The 17,492-nt window shown below is 44.6% G+C and overlaps 2 protein-coding genes across 6 annotated transcripts in view; both read left to right on the forward strand.

Moving 5' to 3' along the window:
* Window positions 1-62: 62 nt before the first annotated feature.
* ap3m2 (adaptor related protein complex 3 subunit mu 2) lies at window positions 63-11,388 on the forward strand. Of its 2 annotated transcripts, none has more exons than XM_076997939.1 (9): window positions 63-213; window positions 626-915; window positions 1,162-1,333; window positions 3,643-3,780; window positions 3,911-3,996; window positions 4,313-4,446; window positions 4,978-5,185; window positions 5,808-5,952; window positions 9,889-11,388. In XM_076997939.1, the coding sequence occupies exons 2-9, from the start codon at window positions 643-645 to the stop codon at window positions 9,987-9,989; spliced, it is 1,257 nt and encodes a 418-aa protein (XP_076854054.1). In that variant the 5' UTR covers window positions 63-213; window positions 626-642; the 3' UTR covers window positions 9,990-11,388. The 2 variants fall into 2 exon arrangements, with proteins under 2 accessions (XP_076854054.1, XP_076854053.1); XM_076997938.1 differs by lacking the exon at window positions 63-213 and adding an exon at window positions 344-503.
* Window positions 11,389-12,186: 798 nt separating this feature from the next.
* Window positions 12,187-17,492, forward strand: part of tet3 (tet methylcytosine dioxygenase 3) — a 45,459-nt gene continuing 40,153 nt past the window's right edge. The window contains exons 1-2 of one of the 4 annotated variants that reach the window (XM_076997931.1): window positions 12,187-12,488; window positions 14,457-15,223. In XM_076997931.1, coding sequence (XP_076854046.1) covers window positions 14,858-15,223 — 366 coding nt within the window. In that variant the 5' untranslated portion in view covers window positions 12,187-12,488; window positions 14,457-14,857. Of the gene's footprint in view, window positions 12,489-12,582; window positions 12,687-14,159; window positions 14,266-14,456; window positions 15,224-17,492 lie in introns of those variants that run through there. The other 3 variants (XM_076997934.1, XM_076997933.1, XM_076997932.1) reach the window with 3 other exon arrangements.

The raw sequence follows: 17,492 nt of genomic DNA on the forward strand, positions 1-17,492 counted from the left end.
GACCAATGACCGGCGAATAGCCCTTGTCATTTACTTCCTTAGCGCACACCAATCGTCTTTGTCGAGGGGCGGGTGCAACTGACACTCGTCCGCTGATTGGCCAGAGTCGGTGCCAGTCATGTCCGTCTGAAACCCGAATAAGCCGTTATTTCTCGTCTGCGTTCATTGAAATATTCAGGAGGGTGAAAGAGCCGAACCGTAACTGTTGTCACCGTGAGTATCTTACTACTATAACTGTGTTGGCCTTTACACACACACGCAAAACGTGTGTCTTTGTGGGACACAGCGAGGCAGGTGGTCACGAGACAGACCCGTGACGCGGAGAGAGGAGGATGGAGGTGGAAGATGGAGGCTTTGGAGCAGGGATGCGGGTGGAGGGTGTAGTGGGTCCAGCGGGCGGGTAGCGGAGTTTATTCAGGCGCAACTCGGGCGCGTTCAGCAGTTTCGTAACATGATGCTGTCGAATATTAAATGAGGTCGTATCGGTTCGCGTCGCGATCCAGGTCCGTGCAACACAGGAGTGGCGAAGTTCTCCAAACATCCGACTATATTTACAGTATATATAGAGAATATTTATATATTTAGGGTTCATAATTGACATAAGGTTGTTTTTTGTTTTTGCCAGTCCAGCGAGCTGTCAAGATGATCCACAGCCTGTTCCTGGTCAACGCCACGGGGGACATCTTCCTGGAGAAACACTGGAAGAGCGCCGTCAGCCGGTCCGTGTGCGACTACTTCTTCGAGGCCCAGGAACGCGCCACGGAACCAGAGAACGTGCCTCCGGTCATCCCGACTCCGCACCACTACCTCATCAACGTCTTCCGCCATCGCATCTTCTTCGTGGCTGTGATCCAAAGCGAGGTGCCTCCTCTGTTCGTCATCGAGTTCCTGCATCGCGTTGTGGACACGTTTCAGGTTTGTAGTCCAGATACATCTCACCAGCCTTCTGCAAACAACATCGCCTGCTGGGGTGCGATGAAAGTGCTCGAGTATCTGTCCTCATATACATGCTGATAAACGGAGAAACCTGTGTCGTGTTGTAAACCACCATTAGAACTGGCAGGTAGGCCCTCGAGATAGTAATGGACGTGACTGTAGAATTTTTAAAAACCAATGCAAACATTTCTCTCTCATTCTTTTCGATTTCCCTCTCACTCCCAGGACTATTTCGGCGTGTGCACTGAAGCGGCCATAAAGGACAACGTGGTGGTGGTCTACGAGTTGCTGGAGGAGATGTTGGACAATGGCTTCCCTCTGGCTACCGAGTCCAACATCCTGAAAGAGCTCATTAAGCCTCCGACCATCCTGCGTACGGTGGTTAACACAATCACAGGTGAGCGCCTCTCAGCACCGCCCATTCTGACAAAGTGCCTTAAGCATATTGCAGATGTCAGAGAGGGGAGAAACGCAAAGACCGGAACATGGAACGCAAAGACCGGAACATGGAACGCAAAGACCGGAACATGGAACGCAAAGACCGGAACATGGAATGTAAAGACCGGAACATGGAACAACAGCTTTGGAAGCTTGTGAGCGATATATGATGATGTGTTTTGGCTGTTGTCATTTAGGAGTCCATGTTATCTCTCACGAGGATGAAGGAGACCACCCCCTCCTATAGGTCTCACAACGTCCAACCAAACACACACACACACAGCTTATCACTTAGCTCAGGGGTGGCCAACCCGTCATAGACCAAGAGCCACTTTTCTTACTGTGTTACGGCAAAGAGCCACATCGTACATGGGCGAGTGTAATCTGTTGAGCGGGGGGGGGGGGGGGGGGGGGGGTGGCGAGTGTAAATTATTAGCTGTGATGACAGTCAAATGCGTGTTTTCCTCTACGCCGGTTTTAAAAGTATTAGCGGCTCGCTAGGCTTGTAAACTAACCGCGCACCACGAAAATGTAGCAGTGTGTCGCCCCGTTTGTGCAGGTGAGCCCGCGGACCGGCTGGGGAGCCGCATGAAACCAGGCAAAGAGCCGCGGGTTGGCCACCCCTGACTTAGCTTATCAATTTGCTGTATAAAATGATTGACAAGCACGTTCATCTGCCTCCTTGTAAAGCAGCTTCCTGATTGGTTAATCCAAGACTCAAATAGCTCATTTCAGTTGATTAAGGAGCACAAACGAAGCTGATGATGTATTACAGCCTTCTGTGATGTGTGCTGAGGTCTGTGTTGGCACAATATGTTGTGCTTCCGTTAGGGTTGCAGCGGTAACCGGTTTCACGGTATACCACGGTATTAAAATGCACGGTTATCATACCGTGTGCGTTTGCTTATTACCGGTAAAAAGCAAGCCAGCGGAGAAACTGACCCGCGCATGCGCAACTCCGCTCCGGTTCAGCTACTCAGCACACAGCAGTGAGAATGGCAGAAAGTGCATCAGACTTAACACATTTTTTTACAAAAAAAAAAAGCTAAACTAAAATCAGTGGCGAAAATGACGTAATCGCGGTGGCTCCGCCCGTGCGCGAGGGTCTCGCGCGCTGTCGATTCGCGAGGTCGTACACCTCTCGAATTTTGTAACTTTGCGCGCTGCGCCTCAGCGCAATGAACAAAGTCACGTTTGCAGGATTCATACACGTTTAAAAGGTGGAATTAAAACACTTGTACGTCACTTTAAAGGTCCGTTTCAATATTTCCCAGCACCTTAAACTTAATTAAGTTAAATATTTATACATATACTCGAAATAATTCGCTTTTTCATCACATTATTTAATGGTTGTTTATTTCCAAAACGCCCAATCTTAACGTCTTCACGTTCTCTCATGTTTTGTCCTGGAATTAAAAGAGGCTCGTATTTGTTAACGTAAGACAAAAGAACTGTGCGGAGTCGCGTGCTACGGTCACTAGTGAAAGTATAAACCTAGCTTTTTATGGTCATTGCTTTCACTGGATGTGAAAGACGCTATTAATTTACATGCGTTCAAATTCTAACGTACCTGTTTTTGATATGTTAAAACCAGACTCGGTGTGAAAACCTTAAAATAGAAATCTCTATTGTGATGATGTCAGAAATAAATCCTCTCTTCGTGCAGTATCTGGTTATATTCCAACTTGGCAGTACAACGGACGTTTACAACAGTTGTTGATCAGACACTGACCCAGGCTGAGTTTATCAGATATTAAATAATTTAAACTTAAATAATTGTACTGAAATCCATGATTTAGGTTTCTCTAATTTTGCAGTATTTATATAAACATGTGTACAGCTTATTTTTTTAAAGGACACATTTTGTATACAATAGTTCCAGGTTTCTACAATAAATAGTTAATTGAACAAAAATAACTTGTAATTTCTTTAAGGGTCGGTGTATCTTTTAATAATATACAAACTAACTGTGATACCGTGATAACCGTGATACCGCGGTATTTTCTGAGACGGTTATCATACCGTGAAAATCTCATACCGTTGCAACCCTAGCTTCCGTTCTCTTAAAACCATGTGGTTACACTGAAGAGTGCTGGTAGTATCGTCTCCTGCTTCAGATGTGCTATTCGGATATCTATATCAGCAAAAAAAGATGGTGTTGTTACATCTCACGTGGTAACGAATGTAAACAGAGTCTGATTTACAACGGTTTTCAAATGGTGTGTCCTGATTGTGTGTGTGTGTGTGTGTGTGTGCTCTGTAAAACAGGCAGCACTAATGTTGGGGAGCAGCTTCCCACGGGCCAGCTCTCCGTGGTACCATGGCGACGCACAGGGGTGAAGTACACAAACAACGAGGCTTATTTTGATGTGGTGGAAGAGATTGACGCCATCATTGATAAATCAGGTACAGTCCCGCCCCACTCCCGTCCAATGGCTGCGTGGCTTCTTAATTGCATGTGTACCATTTGCCAGCTCACATCAGACATGTATCACTAAAGAGGATCTTCTGGCTCCTCCCACTCCACACCACACAGGTTCCACCGTCACCGCGGAGATCCAGGGTGTGATCGATGCTTGCGTGAAGCTCACTGGAATGCCCGATCTCACTCTCTCGTTTATGGTGAGCCCATGTTCACTCTGTTCACTTTTGCCCCAAGAGTTCATAATTTATCCAACTGCGAATTAGTGGGGAGCACAGAAGCTGAGCCCTGTCTGAGCGTATGTGACGTCTCCGTGAGAAGAGAGGAGACGGTGGCCTGTGTGCACACGAGGCCCGGATCGTTTTTGTTGAATTTGTTTTTTTCTGTTCTAACGCCTCAGACATTCGCTACACGTATACGGTGTTCAGTCCTCCATCATTCGCCTGTTCACCTCTCTCCGTCTTTCTGCTCCTTTCGTCTCTTCTCTCGTCTCTTCCTCGTCTCTCCGTCTCTCAGAACCCCCGCCTGCTGGACGACGTGAGCTTTCACCCCTGCGTTCGTTTTAAGCGTTGGGAGGCCGAACGCATCCTCTCCTTCATCCCTCCTGACGGAAACTTCCGGCTACTGTCCTACCACGTCAGCTCACAGAAGTGAGGCCTACGCTCGCCGTTTAAAAACCTTGTAACGCCGGCCATTAACACAGCTCCGGAGAGGAACATTCATCAGTTCATACGTGAATGTTCATTATTGTTCATGGGGAAGAGAGATTGTCTTTACTTACACTTTAAAAAGGGATCTTCTAGATCTACTGGAGAGTTTGAGAGTAAAACACAAAATCCCACAAAATATTAATTTGTAGGTTCAAAATTGTGAAAAAAAAGAAAAAACATTCATGTATGGATTGACTAATTTAACATTAAAACCAGTATCCATGTAAAACAACAGGAAATGAGAAATATAAAGTAACTAAAAAATAAATGAAATTGATACTGTTGTTCATCTCCAACAGCAGCTCTGATGAACTAAAACTTATCTAAACAGTAACAGTGATACAAGAGACTTTTTAAAATGACTTTTAAAAATCTGTGTCCTGTGTTCACTCTCTCACTTGCACTCTCCCTCTCTCTCTCTCTCTCTCTCTCTCTCTCTCTCTCTCTCTCTCTCTCTCTCTCTCTCGTTAGTCTGGTGGCCATTCCTGTTTATGTGAAACACAATATCACGTTTCGTGAGGGCAGCTCCCAGGGCCGCTTTGACCTGACCCTGGGGCCCAAGCAGACGATGGGGAAGGTGGTGGAGGCGGTGTTGGTCAGCAGCCAGCTGCCCCGTGTGGTCCTCAACGCCAACCTCACCCCCTCACAGGGCACCTACACCTTTGACCCCGTCACCAAGGTAACCGGGGTCCGCCGTGCCTGCTCCCTGTACACGTATGTGTGTGCGCACTGCTGTGTGCTTCTGTGTGTCGTGTGTGAGTGTTTATGGTCATGCACATTTATGTGTGTGTGTGTGTGTATGAGAATGTTTCACTGGGCATGTGTGTCCTGTTGTATGTGACTCTTAACTTACAGGATGTCCTTTGAACACTGTCACACTAACATCACAGGGGTTTATGCTCATTTGACTTTTATTATGTGTTGTCAGTATGACACAATAGAAATTAATCCCCACATTTATAAAGAAGCAATTATGTTAACGGCATTAATGATTTCTGTTCGTAAGTTCCTGAGCATGACGGGAGACTTTAATGATGAACTTTTATGTGAACTGGGTGAACTGGGAGCGGTTGGGTAGACACTGGCTCCCATCACACATGTGTGAAGGCACTGCACTGCTGCCCTTGTGAAATCTGCAGAGTTCCTACACTTCAGACCCTAGTGAGAGAGCTGAAGGGTCAGAGGTTAAGGGTCAGGGTTAGGTGCAGGAATACAATTATTTAGTGTTAATATACAAGTGCAGTATACCCCTGAAAGAGATGAGTAATGTCGTGTGTGTGTGTGTGTGCGCTGGTCCTCAGCTCTTGACTTGGGACGTGGGGAAGATCAACCCACAGAAGCTGCCCAGTCTCAAGGGCAGCATGAGTTTACAGGCAGGTGCCTCCAAGCCTGACGAGAACCCCACCATCAACATCCAGTTCAAGATCCCACAGATGGCTGTATCAGGTAGGCGTGTCTTATAGGTGGGCGTGTCTTATAGATGGGTGTGTCTGATAGCTCCTGCCATGGCCTCCAGCTTCTCACCTCCTCCTCGGTTCCTCCCGTTCACAGAGCCATATAACAGCCTTCATTACACCCCCAGATAAAGAGCACACATTGCTCAGGAAATCGTAATACACAAATTATGTTCACATAGACACTGGCTGAAAAAACAAGGTTATCTAGAAAACAGAGGGAGAAGGAGACAGAAGGAGACTTGCCTGCATTTCACTGCACCATAACTCCAGCATGGCTTTATAAAGCCCAACACGAGACTTCATTCAAAAACAGGGGAATGAACATTTACCTGACGAATTTTAATGTTGCTTTGTGTTCCAGGTTTGAAATGTGCTGGAATTTAGGCTAACGTAGCCTACTTAAAATGCCTGAAATTGTAATGGTATTTCGTTTCACAACAAATAGCTGTCTGACTGAATAGTTCGCTTGTATTACGTTTACAAAAATATTTACAAATAATACCGCACAGCGACACAAACGTGATATCAGGAGCTACATTTTTACTGTTTAAAATGCACTTCCAATAAAGTGAGTATTGGAAAAACTCATTTTGCTGCTGAATGTAACTACTAAAGTAACTTGTAGTTACTTTTAAAATCAAGTAATATGTAACGTAACTAAGTTACTTTTTAAAGGAGTAATCAGTAATCGTATTACTTTTTCAAAGTAACTAAGCCATCACTGTATGTGTGTGTATATGTATATTAGGGGTGACCTGCAATAGTCGCTGATTCGACTATAGTCGACTATACCCCCTAGTCGACTATGAACGTCATAGTCGAATGTACCATTCTAACTGCATGGGGGTGCCCAAGGATGCAGCCAAGCATTAGTTGTTACATGAAATGTCTTTGTTTTCGTTATATATAGCCTTTTGTCAAATAAAATCATCCTAATTTCTGTTAACAAATATTAAAAAATGTTTTTATAAGCATCTTCTTTACTACACATTAATAAATCACACCCTGCAGTTGCACAATCCAAACGAGCGGAGCTGAACACGCTACAGAATACGCAGCATCTGCCGAGATTATAATGGCTACTAAAAAACTTTAAAAGTATTTTGAAAAACATAAAGATGAATCAAACAAAGTAAAGTGCAAGTTATGTCATCAACGTCTTTCATTTCGCACGACAACAACCAACATGGCATACTATTTAAAACGCGTAAGGCGAAAAAAAACATTTCAGCCGTTTGTTGTTTCGGTCGTGTCGTCTCGTCGCGGTGAGTCTCGGCAAGTAGGCTTATAAACATTTTTTGTTGTTGTTTGCTTTTAAACTCCGTTACTTGAACCTTTCCTTATATTTTTTTGCTGTTGTGTGGCAGTTTTTTTTATATTTTCAAGCAGGCATATTTTATTTAAAATATTTTTGACATTTTGCACAGTGCCTATCTGACGATATACGCAATGCGCACTGACGGTTAATGTTCTCTAACGTTTCATAAAAAATAAATGAGTAAATAAATAAAAGTTGAATAATACCGTGTTTATTCGTTTATCTGAGTGTTTTAGGTTTTTACTTTGAAGAGGAAAAAAGTCCTGAATGAGAACGCGATCCCGTTTAAGGTGCTCTAAAAAAAATAAATAAACCCGATTGACTATTAGTCGACTAAAGGGAAAAGCTGACGAATCAGATTCGACTATGAAAATCCTTAGTTGAATACACCCCTAATGTGTGTGTATATATATATATATATATATATATATATATATATATATATATATATATATATATATATATATATATATATATATATATATATATACACACATATATATATATATATATATATATATACACACATATATATATATATATATATATATATATATATATACACACACATATATATATATACACACACACATATATATATATATACACACATATATATATATATATATATATATACACACATATATATATATATATATATATATATATATATATATATATATATGTATATATATATATATATATATATATGTATATGTGTGTGTGTGTATATATATATATGTGTGTGTGTATATATATATATATATATATATATATATATATATGGTGGGGCGTTAACGGCGTTCGATAATGTGATACTCTTATCGGGCGATATAAAAAATATTAATATTAATCTATTCTTAAAGTTTGGTTGGGAACTGTGTCAAAATAGGTAAGCAAACTATGATGACTTTCACCTTGATAGTTTAGCTCGGGTTCCTAACCAAATTGCACAGTAGGGGGCGAGAACGAGTTTTCAAACCTGTGAATTACAAAGAAATTACTACCACAAGAAATCGCACATGTGTTTACATGGATGCAGCCACGAAGTCGCCAGGTTTGTTTCATGGAAAATTCATTTTTAAGAAGCTTCCTAATGGAGACATTGACAAGACTAAAGTTGTTTGCACCTTATGCAACGTGGAATTAGTTTATTGTAGGAGTTCTACCAGTCTGAAGTACCATTTAAACACAAAGCACCCGTTTGCTAATGCTGCTGACGCTGGTCAAGCACTGATGCAGCCCAGGGGAAGAGTAGCCGCCGCCGAAAACAGGTTAAATGTACTAAATGTTGGCTTACATTTCAAATCTCATGTTTAGCTGAATAAACATGTTATCAACCCCTTTTAATGTACAGTATGTAGGCTTACAAATTCATGTTTGACTGAATATGTCCTCTTAAAGTATGTAGGCTTACAGTACTATTTTCATGTTTAACTGAATAAACCGTTGAACATGAGCATGTTTGTTTTCTTCAAGTATCAAAGTAGAACAGCTTTCTCAAGCAGTCATTGATGCATTTTGGAAACAGGAGATGAGCCCCTGGTCTAAGCCCCTCTGTATTAAGAAACCGTATCTCAAAGACTGACTTTTAGTCATTACTTGGGTAGCACGCATATTCTGAATGAGCCACTTTAATCTAGATTAATCTAGATTAACTTCAAGATTTCAGTGAGATTAATCTAGATTAAAAAATTAATCTATGCCCACCCCTAATATATAATATATTGTGTATGTATGTATATATATATATATATATATATATATATATATATATATATATATATATATATAATATGTGTGTGTGTGTTTATAGTTTTTACAAGAGCTAAAAAAAAAAACGTAATCCATTCTATTTGGACCATGTCAGTTTAGAAAATTAAAATGATTCGTTTTCATGGGAGATCAAGATGTTCAGGAGATTATTTGATTGCAAGATTAAATTTATTGATACAATAAATAATGTGGCTTAGACAGCATCGCAATGCTGTTATTATACCAGGGGTGGCCAACCCGTCATAGACCAAGAGCCACTTTTCTTACTGTGTTACGGCAAAGAGCCACATCGTACATGGGCGAGTGTAGATTGTTGAGCGGGGGGGGGGGGGGCGAGCGTAATCTGTTGAGCGGGGGGGGGGGGGGGGGGGTCGAGTGTAAATTATTAGCTGTGAAGACAGTCAAATGCGTGTTTTCCACTACGCCGGTTTTAAAAGTATTAGCGGCTCGCTAGGCTTGTAAACTAACCGCGCACCACGAAAATGTAGCAGTGTGTCGCCCCGTTTGTGCAGGTGAGCCCGCGGACCGGCTGGGGAGCCGCATAAAACCACGCGAGCCGCGGGTTGGCCACCCCTGTATTATACCATAATGCCATTGTTACATCAATATTCATGACGTTACCATGATTCGACCACTAGGTGGTGCGATTGCGCAGCGTTAGCAATTTGCTCAATAGAGCCCCAATTCCTGCAGGTCTGTGGGTTCACATGCAAATGTGCCTCTTTCAGCGAGTGTCCTGTGATACATACCTATACCCAAAGCACCATGGCAACGTATTGTACAGCACAGATTGTGTTGTCACATGTGGTCTTTCTTGTGTTTGTCTTTAAGGCCTGAAGGTGAACCGTTTGGACATGTATGGGGAGAAATACAAACCCTTCAAAGGCATCAAATACATGACCATGGCTGGCAAATTCCAGGTCCGGACCTAGAGGTGGACGTCGCCACGATGACCCACCTACAGCAGCACCATGACACGAATACGCATGGAAGGTTTTACAGTATGCAGTGTAAATAAACAACAACAAATAAACAACAACAAACAAACAAACAAAGGCTGGGAAGGGACTTTATTAACTAGAGCTCATTAACATGAAACCCGTTTCAGGACTTTAAGGAATGAAGAGGTCTTGTGGTTGATGAGAAGGTTTTAGTCAGTAGTGTTTCCTGTGGCTCTGTGCCCCCTCCATCAGATGTTAGTAATGTTAGCAGTCCTGATGCAAGACTGTACACACGGCGCACTCCTGTACACACAGCACTGGTGCTGTCGGACACGAGGGACAACAGGTCAGACACACACACACAGAGGGGAGATGAGGGTTTAAAGAAAGAACGGACCATGTACAGACTACAGAGGCTGTGTATTAATGTACAGTGGCTGTTACTGTACAATCACAGTACAGCGGTGGGGGTGTTATTTATGTCATAAAAGCCTAAAATAGTCCCACTCACTTGTCATTTGCTTTTGAAAAATGTCCTCTTCCCCGTCATAACACGTTTTCAAGAAGTCACTGCTGGAAGCCACTGTGTGCTCTGTGTGTTACCACCCCCCCCCCCCCCCCCCCCCCCCACACCGACTCTGCGTTACCCCCCACACCGACTCTGTGTTACCCCCCACACCCACTCTGTTACCCCCCCCCACACCGACTCTGTGAGCCTCTTCGGGTTTCCTGTTCCTCGTTCCCTATATCTCTTCCTGTCATCCCAGCTGTTTCCTAGGTTACCTCCTCCTTTGTGTTTTCGTTCTTTATTTCGTTCTTCCTGTTTGGTTTGTGTACTGACCTGCGTGTAGAATCTGCAGGAGTGCTTCCTGTGCACTGGGGTCAAAGTGCGCTGTTCTTCTAGTGGTCTTCTGATGGTCTTCTAGTGGTCCAGGCTCAGGTTCCTATTGATCATCCAGTCAAACACTCCACAGTACAAACGTTTTTCCATGTCCAAGCCTGGATCTGTGTCACACCTGTATTTTACACCACATTTGTGTTTTGTATTTATTTCAGAAGCGAACCTGGTTAAAAGTACATGCTTCCCATGGTTTACCCAAAATGCTGCTCTCCTATGAAAATGTTGAAGCTGTTTTATTTGATTGGTGGAAGTCCAAGGTCCCGATTGGTTGCTAGGTGATGGTCGCCAATGGAACAGACTCTAAAGTGTGAGACGCCCTTCGGCACTGTTGTTGTAGCTGGTTGTTTATTTACATTGGCACTATGCACGACTTTCTGTTTGCAGTTTCGTTGGTGGTGTGTGTGTGTGTGTGCGTGTGTGTGTGTGTATCATTTTGCTCCTGAATCCACGTGGTTTCTCCAGTACTGCAGAATAAAAATGTGAAAGTCATTTGTCATTCCTACGTTTGTCCACACTGTGCACAGGTTTCTTCTTCTTGTGGTCATTCCTGGGTTTCTATGTGTTCTGAACTGAACTATGAACATCTCGGATCTCCCTCACAAAGATTCTGAGAGACACTGCACTGCTCTGAAACTGGTGGCCTATTTGGGTGAGCCTGAGGTTTATGGACCAAAGACAGAAGCTCGGACCCTGAGACCTCGGCCCAACCCAAAAGGAAGATTAAGGGTTTAGATTTTTAGGCTCTAGTTAGTATAGCATTGTTGTATTCAGACCCTGAGTGTCCTGGTCTTCTGACGTCTTCGATATCGATACATCTGACTTGGGTCTGTCCCGTATGAGGGTCTGTGTTTCTCTAACGCTTGCTTGAATGACAGCTATGACCTGGACGGTCTTCAGATCTTTCATCAATGACTGTTGTTTAGCTTCTTTTTGTCTTTTAGGTGCTTGGTCAGTATTTTCCTTTCTGTATCTTACTAGATAGTAAAATATATTATTTATCATGATTGCTTTTTTCTTCAGTAAGCAATCTACAAATATTATTTGTCGGTCCTCTATTGGTTAGGTGTCTTTAAGACTACTTGAAGAAAACATTCTTCATGATAATGTTATTTAGTGCGAGGGCACAATCACACCTTCTCTTGTAGAGGTTACGAAATGCTGCGACCTAGAATTTAACCCTCTCGTTCCAGCGCAGTCGTTGGAACTCCACTCCGCAATTTACTTCAGTCTCGAAAATCCGTTTGTCCCGGCTCGTCCCTCTCCTCCTCGCCTTTAACTCCAAGATCTCCGAGCACTCAAGGCACGAGACGTACTAGAAAGTTTTTTTTAATTCTCCAGTGACCAACTCGTACATTCATGAATGTGCATCGTCACGACTTGGCCGCGTTACAGCAGAATCTTAATGAAGCTCGTTTTACATGAGTCACTTCTGCTCAACTCGCCTGCCTTTTTTTTCCGCCGATGAGTCCTCGCTACTGTTAGGACACTTTTGTCCTTATATGATGTGTTTTACGTACATACCCCATTACATATAAATTCACATGTTCAGTGGGGATATGCAAAACCATACAGGACCTTCCATCGTCATGGTAAGTAGTATTAGTGTTTTTTCCGCGGTGATCGTTTCCTGTCGTTTGATATTTATAAGTTTTATTTACGGCCGCCCAGCTGACAGCAGCTATAGGCGGGTGGTGTGTATTCCTATAGTGAAAGCGATTAGGTGATCCCTTGTACTGCAATTAGTCCAATACACATGGATCCCTGATAACTCTCCTAACGTGGTTCTGGTAAGTGCTGCGTGTGTTTTCGCGCGTCACGTCGGTCTGGTCGCTAATCGGTTCCGAAATTGATGCTCAGAAACGTGTTACTTAACCGACCTTACACTTTATGTTTACTTTAGTGTAACTTGTAACAAATTCCCCTGATGAGTTGGCCATTATCTGTCTCGTGCACCCCGGGGTTTGTTTTCACAAAGTGTGTGTGTGTGTGTGTGTGTGTGTGGAGGGGGGGGGGGGTCTTGCTGATGTGTCGTTTTTTTCACCTTTTTAAGGAAACTTGCTACTTGTGAGTAAACGTTATTTAGTTAAACAAATGTTAGTTCAATTGTCTTTAATGTGCCCGACCATGGCAGGCGAGGGTTTGTCGCTGTCAGACGGATCTGTGAGCGGGTTCGGTCTCCCGGTCTGGGATTTAATCGCCGAATGAGCCACGTGCTCCGGGCGTAGCGCGTGCTCAGCCACGATACGCGCTACGTCTCCGGCGCACAGCAGGGGCGGATAGATCTCCGTTTTCCCGCTTCTGAATGAATGCAGTCAGGTTTTTTTTGGCTTCGTATTAAAATATACGTCGATGTAAAAGATCAAAAAGTGCCGTCTCGTTTTATCTTCTCGAAGCGGCGAGTGTGACGTGTTTTCCAGTCGTGACCCATGTTTTGTATGTCTATAAAACGTGTTCATTAATAACCAGCATTAACAGTCATCTATAACTCAACTAAGTCGTGGTAAATGGCCTACGTGGTGTAAAAAGCACAACCATAACCTTCTACCGCAGAAATGGAGCGAACATCTCTGAAGATCTCCGCTGCGCGCGCAGAGACTGACGCACGCGGACGTCCTCGCGCGTGCTCTGCGCGTGCTCCGCGCTTCATTGTGGTCGGTCCAAACTTTGAACAGTTGATATTTAACCAACCTAAAAAGGGCGGACGTGTCTATAACAGTGTACTGATAATACGTACATTAAATGTTAAATATTTCCTCTTGCGTTTCAGTGGACGTCGTACAAAGACGTTTAAACTCTAGCGGTTGTGTCACCTCTAAATTCGGGTTCAGCAGCGCCACGGTTCAAGTATTTTTGGACCGGTACTAGAGTGGTCTACCCAAACCGAAATAAGAGACGCGGGGCTGGCGCCACGAAGGGAGGGAACTGTATTTTTGGACAGAAAAGGCGAGGAAGGTTTATTTATAAACAAGATGGTGATTGTCCAAGTTTCGATACCCGAACTTAACGGGGTCATTACGCGAGTGCACTTCGTGTGATATTAGGAGGGCTTCGTTTATTGACCGTTTATCGACGGTTCACTGGAGTCTCCAAGCTCGGAACAATGAACGTTTTCGCCAGCACGAACGAAACTTCTTTCTCATGCAAAGACGGCAAACAAAGCGAGCGGTGCCGGACTCGCCATTATGAGCGCGCGTTTCCTCACACGGCGCACGTAGCACTGTGACTGCGCGCGGGGGCGCGCGGGTGCGCGCGTCTAGGCTGGGCGGCTGGTGGTATCAGCAGACAAAGTGTTTAATGTAAATCAAGAATCCACAATGTATGATGTGCAAGGCAGTCCCTGAAGTTACATTAATTAATTATGCTACGGTAACTATCGCGTATTATATGTTCATTTACACCTTGTTATAGTGTAATGATGAATATTGATAAGCCAGTGTTTACCCCCCACCCCACACACATATACCGCACCGACCTATTGATAATTGAGATTAACACTTTAACATAAGCGTTTTCTCTTTATCTGGTCTTTTTTTTTCTTATTTTTCTCCATTACGCAGTTTCCTAAAGGCTGGACGAGCAATGAACTGAAATGGCCGCTATGCCCCTGAGATTTTCTTGCTACCCTCACCCACCTGGTCGGATAACTGAGAGATGCCCTCCACTGCCTTCCTGCCCCCACAGCTACTGCAGGTCACCTGTCAGGACAGGTGATCTGAGCGTGAGCTGCTGAGTCCCCTCGCTGTAGGGACGTCCAGCCTAGCTCTGCCATCTTGGTCCTCTTCTTTCGCTCACCCCCAAAGACTCGTGCCCTCCTAACCCTCCACAGTACGCGCTCTATGGACGTCTCTTTACTGTGGTGACACCTGCCTTGTCTCGCTCTAGCCCCTTGTGTCCCTCACTGGCCACCGTACCACCCTTCCCTGCCTCTGCCTGGCCAAAGCAGCAGAGGAACCCAAACATGCACAACCCGAGGGCGGCCTCTGCCCCGCCCACACCCGACATCTATGACTTCTCCCAGGACGAAGAAGACGGCAAAGTCTTCCTCGGGGCCAGGGCTGCGACGGCCGTGTCTCCGCTGATGAAGTACATTCAGACGGAGCACCAGCACGCCGGCCTCTACGCCCTGCCCCACCCCGACTGCGGCGAGCTCCCGGGTCCCGCCGCGCTGAGCCGTAAGAAGAGGAGGCGGTGTGGGGTGTGCGCCCCCTGCAGGCGAACTGAGAACTGCGGGAACTGCAGCAATTGCCTCAACAGGAAGATCGGCCATCAGATCTGTAAGCTAAGGAAGTGTGATGAGCTGAAGAAGAAGAGGATCCCCTGCCAGGTAAGAGGGTGTGGCCACTGGCCTGGGGGTGTGGTCACACGCTCAGGTGTGTCAGGACGAGAAGCACCTAATTGCTTTTGTCATACACCCAAAAGAGATTGTTTCCTGTGTGTATTTCTGTGTCAAATTATGCATGTTTCTAATCTGTAATAGTCAAGGTTTGTCGTGGAAATTAAAGTCAAGAGACTTGACTTTTGGTTGCTTTCATGAACGATTATTTGACATTTACCTGACAGCAAGATCTATGGTTGTTTCCTTTGAGATGTTTTAGCAGGTGTGCCTATTCCAGAAAGTCATTTTAGGAAATAAAGGTCCACGAACTGGTCGTTGCTCAGATGTTGGCTGGTAATTACTGTGTGTAAGTGAAAGTGTAGAAGTGTGAAATGTTATGACGTGCTGTGTCAAGAAAGAACAAGGAATGAATGAATCTTCATGTATGTGTTCAGACTCCTGATGTCATGGTTAGTGTGTAATCACTCTTAATTCTTCTTAAAGATCTTAGAAACATAAGAACTACTGCGCCTCATGCAAAACATTTATTAGAATGATAATCACATAAAAAAGTCAGTGAAAGCCTGCTTCTGTCATGTGTTTGACAGGAAGTAACATTGACACAAATATACCCCCTTCTCTGAACTGTTGTTCAAGCTGTTACTACAACACCACATTTCACCATACTGGTACACATTTTGACTAACTAAATATCTCCTCACTCACTTTAACTCTATATTTTCTCTGGCATCATGATCACGCCTCAAGTATGAAGTGTGCTCTAGCTGCACTAATAACTTTGGGGTTTCAGCTGATCTTGGGTCAGCCCTGGTCTGGGTCCAGCTCTTGCTGGGTCAACCCTGCCCTGGGTTCAGCTGATCCCGGGTCAGCCCTGTTCAGATGCATTCCACATGTGTTGTCTGAACTTGCCTGCCACACACCCTCTGATTGCACTGATGTCTGACATCTGACATCACAGGTGGGAGTCAGTTAGGCAAGAAACTTCTGTCTGTGCCGAACAGGTTTTGCAGTAGGGAGACTCACGAGGGCCCTGGCACAGGAAACTGCCCTGTTGGCATAGACTGTGTTTTTGTGTGTTTGTCGCCTCCATTGTAGCTTATGAAAGGTTTGACATTTACCTGTTGGATAGATGCAGGTGTGTTGTGGATAGTATAACCATTCAGCTGTTGGAGACAGGTCTTGGGCTCTTGGGATGGCTTTGAGACGCAGCGTTTAACAGACACTGTCTCCTCAGTAATCTCTCTCCATCTGCATGACACAGCTTTGACCTGCGTGTTGCCTGCTCAGAGCCCCACCACAACACGCTGCCCTGACCTGATGCACTTGGCTGCTTCCAGACGGCTGCCACTTGGCTGTCTGGCTTGCAGACATTATGGCTGTGAGTGACTCTGGTTTCCGACTGCCTTCAAGAGACTTAGTAAGAAGAAATAGCCTGAGTTCCGAAGCTGTTTTTATAAACGTTGTGTGTATGTGGCAGGTGTGTGTGTGTGTGTGTGTGTGTGTGTTGTACTTCACAGCTTTATACTTCTCTCTTGTTTAGGCTCTTATATAAATGCAACTTATCATTATTTTGTTCCATATAGTGCTTTTTTCTGAGGGTCTTTTATTATATTGAAGGAGGTTGAAGACCTTTGCCATTGTTAAGTGTGTTGTGTTGCTTGCCGTACACCACATTCTATAGGGTGAGAAATGATGAGATTTGTGGGTATGTTCTTTAGACTTACTAGCAGAAGACTCAATTCAGGCAACACTGACAGCCTTTGAGCAGAAACCCCCTTGAGGCTGGTGTCGTGAACAGTGTGTGCTCCTGTCTTAGCAGGACCTGCGTGGAATTTGGTCCAACTAGGTGCCTGTGATTGCAGGTCGTTAGAGAGCTGAACAGAGTTTGGGGCATTTAGCTGGTTCGACTCTGGGCCTGTCGGGGTGAGAAGGTGGGGGGTGTGTGGGGGTGAGAGGTCAAAAGATGAGGGGTGAGGGGGTGAAGGATGTGGGGTGAGGGGTGAAGAGAAGAGGTGAGGGGGTGAAGGGTTAAGGAGCGAGGGGGTGAGGGGTGAGGGCTGGTTGGCTTTGGGCTGACTCGTTTCTAGTTTACCCAACTCCTGTCCACCAGCCAAAAGCCAGCCAAAAGCCAACCAGATGTTCGGCTCTTTGTTTAGTTGTTTGCTTTGAGCTGTTTGCTGAGTGACGGGTTCTGGGGGCGTGGGAGTGTCCACGTGTGAGAGTGTTCTGGGACCGGAATATCAGGATTAGCACGCAG

This window comes from Brachyhypopomus gauderio, chromosome 3, assembly GCF_052324685.1.
Source record: "Brachyhypopomus gauderio isolate BG-103 chromosome 3, BGAUD_0.2, whole genome shotgun sequence".
Taxonomy (NCBI): Eukaryota; Metazoa; Chordata; class Actinopteri; order Gymnotiformes; family Hypopomidae; genus Brachyhypopomus; species Brachyhypopomus gauderio.

Excerpts from the sequence above, each read along its gene's own strand:
- ap3m2 (XM_076997939.1), top strand. The coding sequence starts at position 643 with ATGATCCACAGCCTGTTCCTGGTCAACGCCACGGGGGACATCTTCCTG. Across the intron at positions 3,781-3,910 it reads CGCCATCATTGATAAATCAG|GTTCCACCGTCACCGCGGAG; the intron begins GTACAGTCCCGC and ends CACACCACACAG. Across the intron at positions 5,953-9,888 it reads CCCACAGATGGCTGTATCAG|GCCTGAAGGTGAACCGTTTG; the intron begins GTAGGCGTGTCT and ends TTTGTCTTTAAG.